General features: G+C 38.9%; 1 protein-coding gene across 1 annotated transcript; it reads left to right on the top strand.

Moving 5' to 3' along the window:
* The first annotated feature begins 39 nt into the window (after nt 1–39).
* On the top strand, nt 40–12544 carry eif4eb (eukaryotic translation initiation factor 4eb). Its single transcript, XM_061743509.1, has 7 exons — nt 40–93; nt 1888–1991; nt 4139–4234; nt 4367–4430; nt 8502–8615; nt 10898–11037; nt 11964–12544. Exons 1-7 carry the CDS (start codon nt 76–78, stop codon nt 12076–12078), a joined length of 651 nt encoding a protein of 216 aa, XP_061599493.1. The 5' UTR covers nt 40–75; the 3' UTR covers nt 12079–12544.
* The last annotated feature ends 2500 nt before the right edge of the window (nt 12545–15044 follow it).

The following is a 15044-nucleotide window of genomic DNA, read 5'->3' as shown; positions in this document are numbered from 1 at the left end:
ATGTGCGCGGCGGCGCCGTCACGTGACCGCGCCTCCGTCCAATCAGCGAGGATCTTCCCGACAGAGATTTGTAAGATGGCGACTGCCGACCCGGTGAGTACCTGTCTGTGGAGAACGTCTCCCGACATATGGGAGGGCTTCTCGCCCCGATTACAGTGTGAAGTGTCATTAAAAGTTCACACACAAGCTCGGAAACTTTTATTTCAATCATAGTTGACTGTTGTTACCATAACACGGGCTTGTTTGAATAGTTTGAAAGGTGCCTTCTGTTCTGTGCCACGACCTAAAAGGGGGGACGCTTGTGTTTGTGCAGGTTTCCCAACTTTCAGGTTGACGTTAAGAGTTGAGTTAAGATGCCTTTTAAATTCAGAAAAAATAAGTTTTTCTTCAACATTTTTGTGGTATTATTTTTCCTGCATTGTTATAGTAATACACACCAGCTGAGTGCGTTTTCAAAACATTCAATTATCGGCTGTCAACGAAAATGAAGACTGGAATAATTGACATTTTAGTGGTATTGTGTTTTAAAATGGTCAAAACTGGTTGATATTAATTCTCACTGACCTTTTTATTTATGTATTTATTTATTTTTACAACGTCTTTGTATGCGTTTGAGAAAATATGAAACTTTCTCAGATGACATATGGTAATGTACACCAGCAATGTAATTCATTCAGAAGTTAGTTTCTAAAGTCATGCCATGGGAATAGGAAACTTTTATAGAAAGTTTCTGGGAAGTATTTTGTTGAGTTAACCAAGTTTATGAGCAAACATGGTGTGAACTGTGAACTATATTAAATCCCCAGAAGTTTTTCTCCAAGTATAAGTTTAATGGCTGCTGTTTGCTTGAGGCTTAACAGCCCTTCTGAAAAGCGCTAAAGATGTTCAGATAAGGCTTTATTCCTTCGGGGAGTAAACTTTTTAACATCATATGTCTGCTAAGGATATTAATACATTTCTTAAATTGAAAAAAAAAAAAAAAGCTGTATTTGTACCATCATCAAAGATAATTGCCCTGGAAGTTCAACAGATGTTAATACATTTATCAGCTGTGACGTAATCATGACAGGACTCTGACAATCATTACAGTTTTCTTGACAATGAGCAGAGGTGTCAAAAGTATTCACATTCATTACTCGGGTAGAAGTATAGATACTAGAGTTTAAAAAGACTCCTGTAGAAGTTGAAGTATCAACTCAAGTTTTTTACTCAAGTAAAAGTATAAAAGTACTGGTTTCAAAACTACTTAAAGTATAAAAGTAAAATTAATGTAAGGGGGAAAAAAAGCCATTAAGGACAAAGGCCATTGAAAATGAATGCATCTTAGTATAATGCAAATATATTAAAGAACCATATGTGTGTACTATTGAGCATTAACATGTGTTTCAGAGAGCAGAAGATATGATGACTATTTGCCTATAAGTATTGTAATGGTGCAAAAAGTCAAACTTCAGAGGCATGTTATCATTTATCCTAACATTTATTGGAATGTACATCCAAGTTTAGTTGCAGGAATCTGAGGGAACGGATGTAAGAACAAAACTGGACAAGAACATCTGAAACAACCACAACCAAATTCACTCTATCCGGATGGAGCAATTTAACTGGATAGTTTTTTTTTAAAGGCCGAAATGAAATAGAGTATAGAGGCTGGTTTTAAAATGTAAGGAGTAAAAAGTACAGATAATTGCGTGAAAATGTAAGGAGTAAAAGTAAAAAGTCGTCTGAAAAATAATTACTCCAGTGAAGTATAGATAACCAAAATTTCTACTTAAGTAAGGTAACAAAGTATTTGTACTTTGTTACTTGACACCTCTGACAATGAGACACTCCCTGCCTTCTTTTCTTATGGAATATGTATCTCCTCATTACACTTTGACCCTTTAGGAAACCAACCCGAGTCCTTCCCAACCTGAAGAAGATGGAGCAGTGGAAACTGGACAGGAGGTCGTGAGCCCTGAAGCTTACATCAAACATCCCCTTCAGAACAGGTTAGGCTTTGACATTTAACAATCAATTTAACATTTCTTTAACTGGACAGCCTTTGTTTGTTCATACTTTGAATGTGTTTCATCCTGTTGTAGGCTTATTTTAATGTAAATTGCTGTCATATAGGAAAGTATAAAAATATTGATCAGCATTCACGTGTCCTTGACCGTAGCCACTGGACATGAGTTGTTTTTATACACATTTCATCACAATATGATTATGTCTAAGAATTACAGCAACACTGAAAAAAGAACACAGATTATATCTTTACAGTGCAATTTCAAGTTGAGAAATCTTCATTTTAGCCACTAATGTGCATGTAATTGTGGCGTGCAGAGCTGTATAGCATGTCAAAATAAAATAAAACACTTATCCGTGACCCTGGAAACAGCTTAAGAACTAAGCAAGTTAATGGAGCAGCTCATGTTCAAGTGAAAGTGAGAAATCAATTTACCATTCACAGCAAATAATGAGCTCTGTGTTCTCCAGAGAAAGCGGAGCCAATTTCAGAACTGTCTGGATTTGAAAAACACATATTACAAACCTGAACCGAGGCACAACTTTGTTGGGGTTTATTGTGTGTTTTTATGTTGTTTTTTGGCTTGAACCATTAAAGAAATGCATCCGCGATAGAGTTTCTCAATTAAGTTTGAATATCTGTTTGTTTTGAACAGCTAATTAACTGACACTCACTGGTTTGCATTATCGGAAGTGAACGGGTGTTTTGTGGTTGTAAATTCCATGCAGTCGGCTGCATTTTTGTCTTTCTTCAACTGACCTGTGATCATCTGTGATGGTCTAATGGCTAGTCCAAGATTCTTGAGTATTTTTCACTACAGGACTGTCTCAGAAAATTAGAATATTGTGATAAAAATCTTTATTTTCTGTAATGCAATTAAAAAAAACAAAAATGTCATACATTCTGGATTCATTACAAATCAACTGAAATATTGCAAGCCTTTTATTATTTTAATATTGCTGATTATGGCTTACAGCTTAAGATCAAGATTCCCAGAATATTCAAATTTTTTGAGATAGGATATTTGAGTTTTCTTGAGCTATAAGCGATGATCAGCAATATTAAAATAATAAAAGGCTTGCAATATTTCAGTTGATTTGTAATGAATCCAGAATGTATGACATTTTTGTTTTTGTAATTGCATTACAGAAAATCACAATATTCTAATTTTCTGAGACAGTCCTGTATATCTGCACACACATACTTAGCTTGTCCCATCTTTGCTGATTACAGATAAAGAGATGCTAAATGTTTTTATGCATGTTTGGACTCCACAGAGGTATTTAAAACAGTCAAACAGAGAAGCCAAACTCAACGGAAACCAAATAAACCACTAGCAAGTTTGATTTTAAATACTTAAGTCAAGTTTCACAGTTTACTTCTGAGAATTGACTAAATGGCTTTGCTCTGATGGCTGAGTAAACCCCAACTATTGATGACAAGGATGCTTAACAGTCATTAACCCGCCACTCCCCACCCGCCCCGCTATTACCCCTAAATTATTCAGCTAAAACATTTGTTTACCTTTTTCTAGCTTGTACTAATTTCTTCAGTCACTTTTTATTTAAATACTCATTAAGCAATGGGAGGCACATAATATCCTGTTAAGGTTCATCCGAGATGCTGCCAACTATATATCCTATAATCAGACACTCTCTTCTTTATGACACACGTTAACAAGGAAAACTCCCACGGTGCCACAAACCACACAGTGACAGACTGTATCCTACATTTGCTTTCCACAGTCCACTGTGCATATTGAGTCCAATTTAAGCGAATGAAATTTGCATCATCTGTCTTATTCTGTCCTTTTTTGGTATTTAAGTGAACAGTGTTGTCAATTAAAGGCACTCACAGAGAAACTGTCAGCTTTAATTGCTTTATAAGATTCACTTTTCCTTTGTTATTCTTCAGCATAAACAGTTTCTGGCAGTTACTCATTTATCAGAGAGTTTAGTGTTGAATCAGCGCGATACAACATTCCAGTTGTGTGATTGTATGATTGCCGTTTGTACCGGGAGTCACCGTTTCCAAACGGCCCTTTTGCTGTGAGACCGTGTGGCTTTGATTACATTTGTTTATCTTGTATTTGTCATTTATGCAAAGTCATTTTTTTTCTCTTTCCAACAGATGGTCTCTTTGGTTCTTCAAGAATGATAAGAGCAAAACATGGCAGGCCAACTTGCGACTCATCTCTAAATTTGACACAGTTGAAGATTTCTGGGCGTAAGCAGCAACAAATGTGTTGTTTGCAGTACTTTGTCAGATCCTGAGAACAAATTACATCTTCACTGATTTTCAAATACTGTTTCCACTGCAAGCAAAGCAGTTTTTGTTATGTTGCAAACTCTTTTTCAGTCTCTACAACCACATCCAGTTGTCAAGCAACCTCATGTCAGGCTGCGATTACTCCCTCTTTAAGGTATGTTGCAATAACAGAAATGTGGAGAAAATAAGCACTTGAGTCTGTAACTGTTACATTTCAGATTTTAGAACCGGGTTTATGTTTGTACATAATTCTCTTATTGCTCCTCTTGTGGTTTTATCATGAATTGGGACATAAGTGTGTGCCCTTGCTTGGGTTTTGGAGTGAGAACATGGCAGTTGTTATTCAAGATGTCATTCAGCTACTCAGCTTGGTTTGATCAGTTGGTTACATTTGTAGAAGTGGATGGTTAGGAGCTACAGAGTCCCGCCAAAGTGAAACCCCACGAAAATGGAAAGAATGAAGAAGCAACACAGACCAGAGTCACAGAATACAAGAAAAGCAAGCAGCCACTTGCTGTGTCCTTGGTGATGTCAGGAAGAGCAAGAAAAGAGGTGACAGAAATGTCAGAAGATGATTTGGATGATGACATTGGTATGAAACTTAACGGCTTGTTTCTCATAGAAGGAAAAGACCAAACTCACAAGGCTTTTCCAAGCTTTTACCAGATCACCCATGACAACCTTACGTCTACGACAAATTGTAGAACTAACTTTGAGGGATGAATTTCCCAATGCAAAAGTGTTATTTTTAACTTTCAAATCCTGTGTGCTTGGAAGTGAGAGACCAACAGTTGGCACTGACATGACGTGCAGATTTGACTTTCGCATCAATACACTCGACACTGGAAGCAAAGTTAGGAGGGAAATGTGGCTCTGAAGTGGGAATTAAACAGGGTACTGGACTTAAAACCAAGCAGGCCATGGTCACAAAATAAGAAACAAAAGACTTTGCCAACTAGCAGCAACCCTCTGGATAGGTATTGGTCGCAGATCACAATGTGCCATCAGTCAAAGCACATTCCACTGGGCCAAGGATTGTCCACACAGACGAGCAGGTCAGACTGAAGGTAATAAAGCAGATGATGTAGAGGACTGCAGTGTTACTCTTCACACAAAAGAGTCAGCCACACAAGCACAAATCTTTATGACGGAGGAATTCGGTCCGGCAGTAATGGACGCTGCACGCACCCAGACAATGTGTGGACAGGAATGGCTGCCCCAGTAAAGATTTCCCTGCTTCTGAGCAAGAGCAGGAACTGCTAAATACAAGGGGCAATGCAGTGATGTTCAGTTCATCTCTGAAACTTGACCACTCTGGTCACGACTGTTATTACGAGCAGTGAAGGCCCAGCATGCAAGATGATTATCATGACTGATGATGATACCACTACACCGAAACAAAGGATTGGGGAAGTCGGTGTGAAGAACACATACTGACAGTCTCAGGCCACGTTTACACATAGCCGGGTATTTACAAAAACGGATATTTCCCCCTCTACGTTTTGAAAAATTCCATCGTTTACACAAGATCGTTTTCAAAATCTCTTCATTTACGCTGTTAAGGGTTGCTATGAGCAGCCAAACCTACAGGGGGAAGCGTAACGAGAAGCATAAAGTCATGCTAGCCAATTGGAATCCTGGAAGAAAATGTCAACAAATGACACGTGTGAAGTCTGATTTATGGTTCCGCGTTAAATCGACCCGTAGGCTCTGCGTTGGTGTAACCCGGAACCATAAATCAGCCTTGACTGCCAGTTACTTCCAAGACGGAACCAGGGTTATAATAGTTTTGAATTTTTCATTTTAGTTTAGTTTTATTTCGTTTTGACTTTTTCTCCTTCAATTCAGTTAGTTTTAATTCATTTTTAGTGTGGGTTTGCTAGTTTTTATTAGTTTTTATATTTTCAAAAATGCTTAGTTTTAGTTTAGTTTTCATTAGTTTTAGTTTTAGTTTTAGTTTTGACGTCACGGACCGTGAGGCGTTAAGGTGCCGTAGCTGCCAGTTGGAGATAAACGGCCAGAGCGGAATAAATTGATCATACCAAGAGGCTTATATTGACAGGGACGAAAACTGAGGAAATTATATCTATAATTTCAGTTAGTTTTCTAAACACGCAATATAGTTTCAGTTAGTTATCGTTTTTGTCTTTTAATTTTCGTTTTTATTTAGTTCAGTTAACGGAATTGTTTTTTCAATTTTAGTTTTCGTTATTTCGTTCGTTTTCGTGAACGATAATAACTCTGGACGGAACGAGAGTCTTTCGTTTGGAGTGACAGAGAAGTGGAGTATTTTAAGTGTGACTTTAGAATATAAAACAGGTAATATACAAGAAAATATTGACGGTGGCCAAACTAATTGTAAACACAGGTCTCACAAATGATGCTGGTGACGTTTCTGTTGCATAATCTGACATTCTGAAGCCTAAATCGCAGTTTCTCCAACGTTTACAAGCAAACGTGAAAACGCAGTTTTCGAAAATCTCCACTTTGGCCGGAGTTTTCAGAAATGATCGTTTTTGGTGACTTTGAGCTTCGTTTTCGTGTAAACGAACGGCCACCGTTTTTGCTACGTGTAAATGGGGCCTCAGAAAACGTAGATAAAGAACATGGCGTTAAGTCCTTCACAAAGAGGTACAATACCAAGTACACTTCAAAAGAGAGTTCTGCCCTGAATGGAAAAGAGCAGGAGCTGTCACTGAGGAAGATGGTGCAGTGGTGTTTGTTGGACATGGAGGAACATTGATTCTGGAGATAGTGACATAAATGTGAATTGACAGGAGATGACAGGTGCTACTGACGGCTCTGAAGACTTGGAAAGTGAGTGGGTTTCTCACAGGGAGGCTGCATGAAGCAACACTCAGTGGCTAAAGCTTTGGAGGTGTCAGATGTGTCAAAGTTGCCAAAGAGTTCACCCATCTATGTTGCAGTGTCTCTTCTGTTACTTGTGGCAGTAATCTATGAAAGATAATGGCCATATTGGTTTGTGGATATAAAATCAGCATTTGTACGAGGAGTAGGACTATCAACTGATCTTTACATCAAGCATCTTTCTGAATCTGTCAAGGAACATTATGGGAGCTCAGAAAGTGTGTATGGTTTGGCAGATGCATCATTGTGTCGGTACAACAAACTAAAAGTGATCCAGCTGTTTTCTACCAGGGAGAAGCTCAGAGTACAATACCTGCAGCCTACATGAATATATTCTTTACACACTGTTCAACAAAGCTCCTCAAGATTGGCTCAAGTCCAAGGACTGTCAGATTCTCTGAATTTCAAAACAGACCAGGCTTCATGTCTAGTTTGATGGGAGCATTTTAGCATCAAGCATTAAAAGCTTAACTGCAGAGAATCCACCAAGTGAAGAAAATAAATGTGCAAACTATTACGTTTATGAAGTTTTTGAAATGGATGATGGCAGTTGTTATTAAAAATGTTCTACTACATTATTGCAATTTTATGAGTGAGATTTTATTAGCTTATAACAGTAACTTGACTCTTGATGCTGCTAAATCCTGCACGGAGGATCTTTAACTAGATGGGACAGACGCTGAGCAACCAGTAGTTTTGCTGTTTCTGTACAGAACGATTTTGAACTGTAAATGATGTACATGTTTGTACCTAAATAGATCCTTTTAACACGGCAGCAACTTTGCCGATTAAAACGGGACAGAACCAAGAGAAAATAACTGGTATTTATTTATCTATTTATCTGTTTGAAATCTGCTTTATACCTACTTCTATCTGCTAAAGAAGAAGTAGCGTATTCTTCTGTGCATTTATTTTGTCTTAGTTTTTATTCTAATTCCGGTTAGAGCACCCCGAGCGGTGGAAGAAAAATCCACAGAATAGCCGCAACTTTGTATAAGCCGCATGGTTCAAAACCTATGAAAAAAGTAGCAGCTTATAGTCCAGAAAATACGGTAGTTGTTTTTCAGAATAAATAACTAAAAAGCCAGCTTTATTTTTTCAAAGTTTGTTTGCTAAAACTAGAAGGTATGCTTTAAATTGAAAATATATTGTACACATAAAAAACAACAGCAAAACGTGAAGTCCTAAAAAACATTTACCCCATCACAGGTAGTTGAGTTCTTGCTTGCTCTTTAGTGCTACAGCTGTTGCTCCCTCTTGCAACTACTGTGGAATTTGTGTTGAAACTCTTAGAATCGGTTGTGAAATGTAACTTTGCTTTACTTTCAGTGTGTTGATATTTGAACTATTGCTGCAGGATGGCATTGAACCCATGTGGGAGGATGAGAGGAACAAGCGGGGCGGACGCTGGCTGATGACACTCACCAAGCAGCAAAGGAGATCCGACCTGGATCGCTATTGGCTGGAAACTGTAGGTTTGGCTGCTTTTTTACATCCAGTTACTCAACCCCAAAAACTAACAAGCATCAATATAACCTCTCCCCAAAAGTGTTCATGGATTAGCTGTCAGCAAACATAATTAGAAATAGTACTTCATCATCAGGCTTGTTGCCTGCAGAAATGGTTGATAACTTCCTTTCACAGCCCCGAGCCACGGATCAGCTGGTTTTATTGCTGCTGCCATCTGTTTTCTCTATGTTACCTCAGACAGCCTGCCATCGACTTGACTGTCTGTTGAGCTCACGGTGAGAGATCACAGCCCTGTCAAATGAAAGTAATAAACAGTGTGCTTCCTTGCTGCTGAGCCTCTGTTGTGGTGAGATCTCTTGTTGCTTTAGGTCACCGACAGTCATGCACAGACATTCACCAAACTACTGTCTCACCGCTAAGTAAACGGGACATACTGTACTGTTGCTGCTCCAGCCGCTGGGGAGAGCTTGTTTTTCTGAGTGTGATTCATACTAATGCTTTTACCATGTTTTAAAGTTGAAACAAAACACTTACTGAGGATTTCACAAAAGACATGAGTGGTACTGATTCAGAACACGCAAATTTGTTACCATTTTGACCACAGATAAAAAGTTCTCTGAGGGGGGAAAGTTGTAAATACAAGTTCATCAGATGGTAGAAAGTTATTTCAAAGACCTTGACAGTGAGATGGAAAAAACATATGGAGGAAATTAAACATATGCCTTGTAACCACAGATGTTTAAGTTAAATCAATAAATATTGACATCGGAAGTTTATTCAAGACATAGTCCTATAAATATTTGGAAGAATGAACATTTTTATGGTCAGTAAGTACGTGAGGACAGTGCAATTATACAGGACTGTCTCAGAAAATTAGAATATTGTGATAAAGTCCTTTATTTTCTGTAATGCAAAAATGTCATACATTCTGGATTCATTAAAAATCAACTGAAATATTGCAAGCCTTTTATTATTTTAATATTGCTGATCATGGCTTACAGTTTAAGATTAAGATTCCCAGAATATTCAAATTTTTTGAGATAGGATATTTGAGTTTTCTTAAGCTGTAAGCCATGATCAGCAATATTGAAATAATAAATGGCTTGCAATATTTCAGTTGATTTTTAATGAATCCAGAATGTATGACATTTTTGTTTTTTGAATTGCATTACAGAAAATAAAGGACTTTATCACAATATTCAAATTTTCTGAGACAGTCCTGTATGTTCACCTGTATAATGTATAACTGTATAACTTTGTGGCAGCAGAGTTGGAGCATGAGTCCCCCTGTCTCTGGTGTGAGTCATGGGAGTGGGATGCATTGTCCCGTATGGACAGCAGTTTATTCAGTGACCTTTTGTTCTTCACTGACTCAAACCCATCCATGTTCTGTCCAAATATTTAGCTAGTTTTTATGAGTGAGGTCAGTGAGCTAGCTGGCACTGATGCTGCCCCCAACAGACCACAGCAGAGCGTCCACTTCTACTGCTGAGCCTTTTCATCCCCTCCGTGTACACAAGCACAGGGCCTGTTGTTCAGGAGTACACCTAAGTACTCCTGCTGCCCCGCCACTTGAACCGCTTCACCCACGATATAGATGGGTTTGATCTTCAGCAGCTTTGAAGAGACGTAAACCAAAAGGAATTCATTGAGACGTTAGGTTAAAAGAGGTTTTTCAGCAATTTCAACTGAAACTTCACTCTTAACTTGTTGCAGCATTAAAAGCTCCACCAGTGAGCAGCACTTTAGTTTTTTAATACCTACGCAGTCTTATATAAGCTCCAAGGATACATAAAAAATGCCATTCCTGTGTATTAACTACAGGCAAGGGACTCTTTTTACTGAAATACATTTAATTTCTGAGGTTTATATTTCAAATGGTTCCACACCCTCCATAGAAAAAGACCCAAGATGCCAAATATTTAACTCCAGTCCTGCGTCTGTTCCAGATGAGCTCTTAGCACAAACTGCCACCTCATAATAGTTGGAAAGAAATTCTCTTTAGCACATAAATGCAATTTAAATGTAAGTGCTGAAACTATTTGTGTATGGACTTTGAGTCTGGAATAAAGCATATCTATCTATCTAAGACCTATTTTAACAAGCATGTCCCAGTATAATACGTGGTGACATTCTGCCTTCTCAGTGATCAATGGAAACTGGAATTATGAGGGTAAAACAATCTCAGCGGCTTGCATCCTTGTGACAGAGGAGTTATTTCTCACTGTTTTTCTCTGGCTGCCGCCGTGTCTCCTGGTAATAGATGTTTGTTGCTTCCACCAGCTCCTGTGCTTAGTGGGAGAGGCCTTTGACGACTACAGCGACGAGGTGTGCGGGGCTGTCGTCAACATCCGCAACAAAGGAGATAAAATAGCCGTCTGGACATCGGACTATGAGAATCGGGAGGCTGTAACACACATAGGGTGAGACACATCCTCATATTTAGACCTACAAGTGCTATTGCATTCCCTTGAAAAATCTTTTGTTTTTAATTTGCATCATAAATCTCTTTCTCTGAAGAGGGAACAAAATCCTTTTATTATTCAGAAATGATGTTAATTCAGAATAGCAGAGCAAGAAATGTTTTCTTGAATAAATAAAATACCAAAAAAATTGTGATGGCGGTAGGGATGGGCGGTATGGACTAAAAAATGTATCACGATAATTTCTGGCATTTATCCCGATAACGATAAAAATGACGATAAAAAAAAATACCAATTCAACTCCACCTTTGTAACTATAAATCTATCTCCACATTCAGTCTTTGGAATCCCCAAATCACTGCTGTAAAAGAATACTAAATACTACTAAACGTCATCAATGGGAAATTATCTTTCTTTCTTTCTTTCTTTCTTTCTTTCTTTCTTTCTTTCTTTCTTTCTTTCTTTCTGGCTCATTTCTTTCTGGCTCATTTCTTCCTTCCTTCCTTCCTTCCTTCCTTCCTTCCTTCCTTCCTTCCTTCCTTCCTTCCTTCCTTCCTTCCTTCCTTCCTTCCTTCCTTCCTTCCTTCCTTCCTTCCTTCCTTCCTTCCTTCCTTCCTTCCTTCCTTCCTTCACGTACATTGTGCGTGGATTTAACGCAGAACCATAAATCAGACTTTACACAAAAACGTCATCAACGGGAATTTATCGTTTTTACCGCGAAATGACAAATTCTTACCGTGGGGAATTTTTTTGACGGTTTATCGTGAACGGTAAAATATCGCCCATTCCTAGATGGCGGTAAAAACAAAAGAGCAAACAAAGATTTAAAAAAAGAAAATTGTGGGATATAAAAAAAAACCAACATCTTTCTTACTTATCAAGTCTTTGATAACTCTCCTAAACACTTGTTCCCCTTTGGTCAACAGGAGAGTTTACAAGGAGCGCTTGGGGCTTCCCTTGAAGATGACTATTGGTTACCAGTCTCACGCAGACACAGCTACCAAAAGTGGTTCAACCACCAAGAACAAGTTTGTCGTTTGAGAAGTATCGTCTGTGCCTCTTTTCATTTACTTGTCTTATCTGTTGTTGGTGCATAAGTTTACTTTGCTGCAAAGACTCTGCAAATGCAACCTGGAGGAAGAACCCAGAAATCCAGACTACACATCACATTTTCCATAATCAGCCCAGGACTTTTAAAACGGGAAAGAAAACCAAAAACACAAAACACCCACAAAACGTCCAAGACACTAACAAGAGGAGATTTTGGTTGAGAATAATTTTTAATAGTGATTGACACTATTAAAGAAATTCTGTTGTTTTTTTTGAATGGCAGGGAATCCTGAATGAAAAAATTGTTTATTTCTATCATTTTTATACAGCATTGTTTTGCTGTAGTCCTTAATAACATTAAACACTTAATTTATTTCTTTAATTTGCCTGCATATTATTACAACTTTTGTTTTATGCTTTATTTGCCTTGAACTGTTGCATGTAATCAATCTTTTAAAGTATTTCATGACTTGTATTCATTTGAGTGTTAATATAATTAAAACACTGGTTTTGCAATTATTACCTTTAAAATTGTGAAGTCATTTTTTTCTTTTTGACCTTCTAATGAAAGATTTCTTGTTTTGAATAACTTAAAACTAAATGCACAGTGGTGTTCTGTGGAAAATTGACAAAGTTTATTTACAGCCACGTTTCTGTCCTGCTTAAGGCTCAACTCAGAATCTTGTAGTTTACCTTAAAGGGGACCTATTATGAAAAACAATTTTTTTTTCTTGCTTTAACATATATAAAGTGGTCTCCTCTCAGCCTGCCAACTCAGAGAAGGAGGAAAGCAACCAAACTCTGCAGTGTCTGTACAGCCACCTGGATCAGCCGTCCAGTGTGATGTGGCTTCTACGAGCCGTTCAGATTCTGCTCCTGTCGAGACGTAACGACGAGAGCGATAGGTTGGCCTCCGATGCGTGAAACCACGCCCACAACTAACTCCGCCGGCCGGAGCTTCCGCCATTTTTTCGTTCGTAGCGGTGTATCGCGTCATTCGCGTCATCGCGTAAGGCAGCCAATCAGCACAGTGCCTCATTATCATAGCCCCGCCCACTTAGAATCCCGCATAGATAATGAGGTTAGAGAATGGGAAGATAAAGACATGGCTCAGAGGCTGAATTTCTAATTTATTTTGCAAAAACAATCAAAAGCTTGTTTTTAAGACATTCAAGGCCTGTTTAAAATAGGTATTAGATGCCATAATAGGTCCCCTTTAAAGTCACTCTAGTTATGGCGCTTTTACACCAGTACCTACTCGACTCGCCTCGGTTTGGCAGTTTTCCACTAGGGGTCTAACGTGCCGAGTAGAAACTTTTTCTGTAACTACTCTGCCGAGGTTCTAAGCGGCTGAGTCGGCTGCATCTGGTGACACGCCACCGATTGGTCGGGGGGTTGGAGTCAGACGTCTGAGTCAGGAGGCGGAAATCAGCGAAAGAGCGACTTGCGCCTTCTTGTTCATTTTATTCGACCAGCAATGGCAGCGCAAAAGTCTGTTTGGTGATCCAACTCTGAGGTGCAGTTGTTCATAAACCTGGTGGCTGAGGAGAGAATTAAAAAGGGATTTAGACGGCCGATAAGGAACGACAAGATCCACCAGAAGCTCTGTCACCTCATAGCTGCTCGCGGCTCCAGCTGACTTTTCAGCAGTGCCACGACAAAAAAAAAAAAAAAGCGTTGCCAACCTCCTACTTCTGATCTGGGTATTGAAAATAAACGAGGGCGAATCGAGTCAGGCTGAATAGGTACGAGTGTAAAAGCGCCATATGTAGTAATATTACCTCTGACCCCACAGGTGCAACACATCACAAGGAGGTTCATGAGTCAGTCCCTGACATAAGACAGCGAATCACACCTCTAGAAGGACAAAGTGGTATTAGAAGAAGAATTGGACTGTTCCCTGTCATGCACACTATTGACAGTGGCTCTTTTGTTAATACAGCAGATCTTTATGCCCCCATCTGGTCAGAGGTGGTATTGCTACATAGAGTGGCTTTAACATAAATAAGGACAAATTTAGGGAATAAAAAGGGAATAATGAAGCTATATGAAGCATGCCAGGAAAGTATACACCTTTAGAGACAGTTACCAGCCCACTAGAAACTTTGACGCATCTTTAGGAGGTCTGGAAAGTCCAAACCACAGTGGCTGTAGGTGCAAAAAAAAACAAAGTTAGATGTCTGTTGTAGTCAGGGTGACTCCCAAGTAGGACCTTGTATGTGTGTAGACACAGTTGTGAGGAGGGACATGATCTTAGCTTGACTCCATAAGCACACAAAGCTATGCAACAGCAATATGGATGGACTATATTATATGCACCTCATGTAAACATAAGACTATAGTCAAATATTTGAATATAGCTGTGCTTGTGTGTAAATAGTGCTATTGGAAGCAGTTCTACATTTCAACCCTGGAGGAAGAACGTAAAATAATCCAACAATTATTCTGAAGAAAACTGGAATCATGCAGAAGTGGCAAATTGAAACCCTCCCAACGTCATCCAAACAGCCCGAGATCTCGTAAAATGTCACTGTGAAGAGAATTTTGAAAGAAAAGGTTACTTCGGACAACATCATGAGCCCTCTCAGTTCATCGGAATCAGAACAGCTTTAAAAATGTCACCACAGATAACAAATGTCATCTCGTTTTCGTGGACTGGCCTTCTGCATGCATGCAGGCCAAGCATGTTCAGTACAACTTGATCCCTTTTGGTGTAACGAAGCACCATCGGCTGCCGTTTCTGATTTTCACTCTTAAAGAGGGTCATTAATCTCGGAAGGGGTCGTATCTGCAATGTTATGATTATTTACTATCATCTCACATGTGTCAGGTGGTTTAGGAGATGAGGTGTCGCTGTAAAGAACCCTCTTCATGAAATGCAAAATAAAGTTTGCCAAGTCTCATAAATCCCAGGTTGTGAGAACTTTGCAAGATTGCTGTTTTATGTGAGATGGAGC

Source organism: Cololabis saira, chromosome 16 (genome assembly GCF_033807715.1).
Source record: "Cololabis saira isolate AMF1-May2022 chromosome 16, fColSai1.1, whole genome shotgun sequence".
Taxonomy (NCBI): domain Eukaryota; kingdom Metazoa; phylum Chordata; class Actinopteri; order Beloniformes; family Belonidae; genus Cololabis; species Cololabis saira.
Note: the sequence above shows the minus strand (reverse complement) of the source record. Positions and strands in the feature narration are given on the sequence as shown.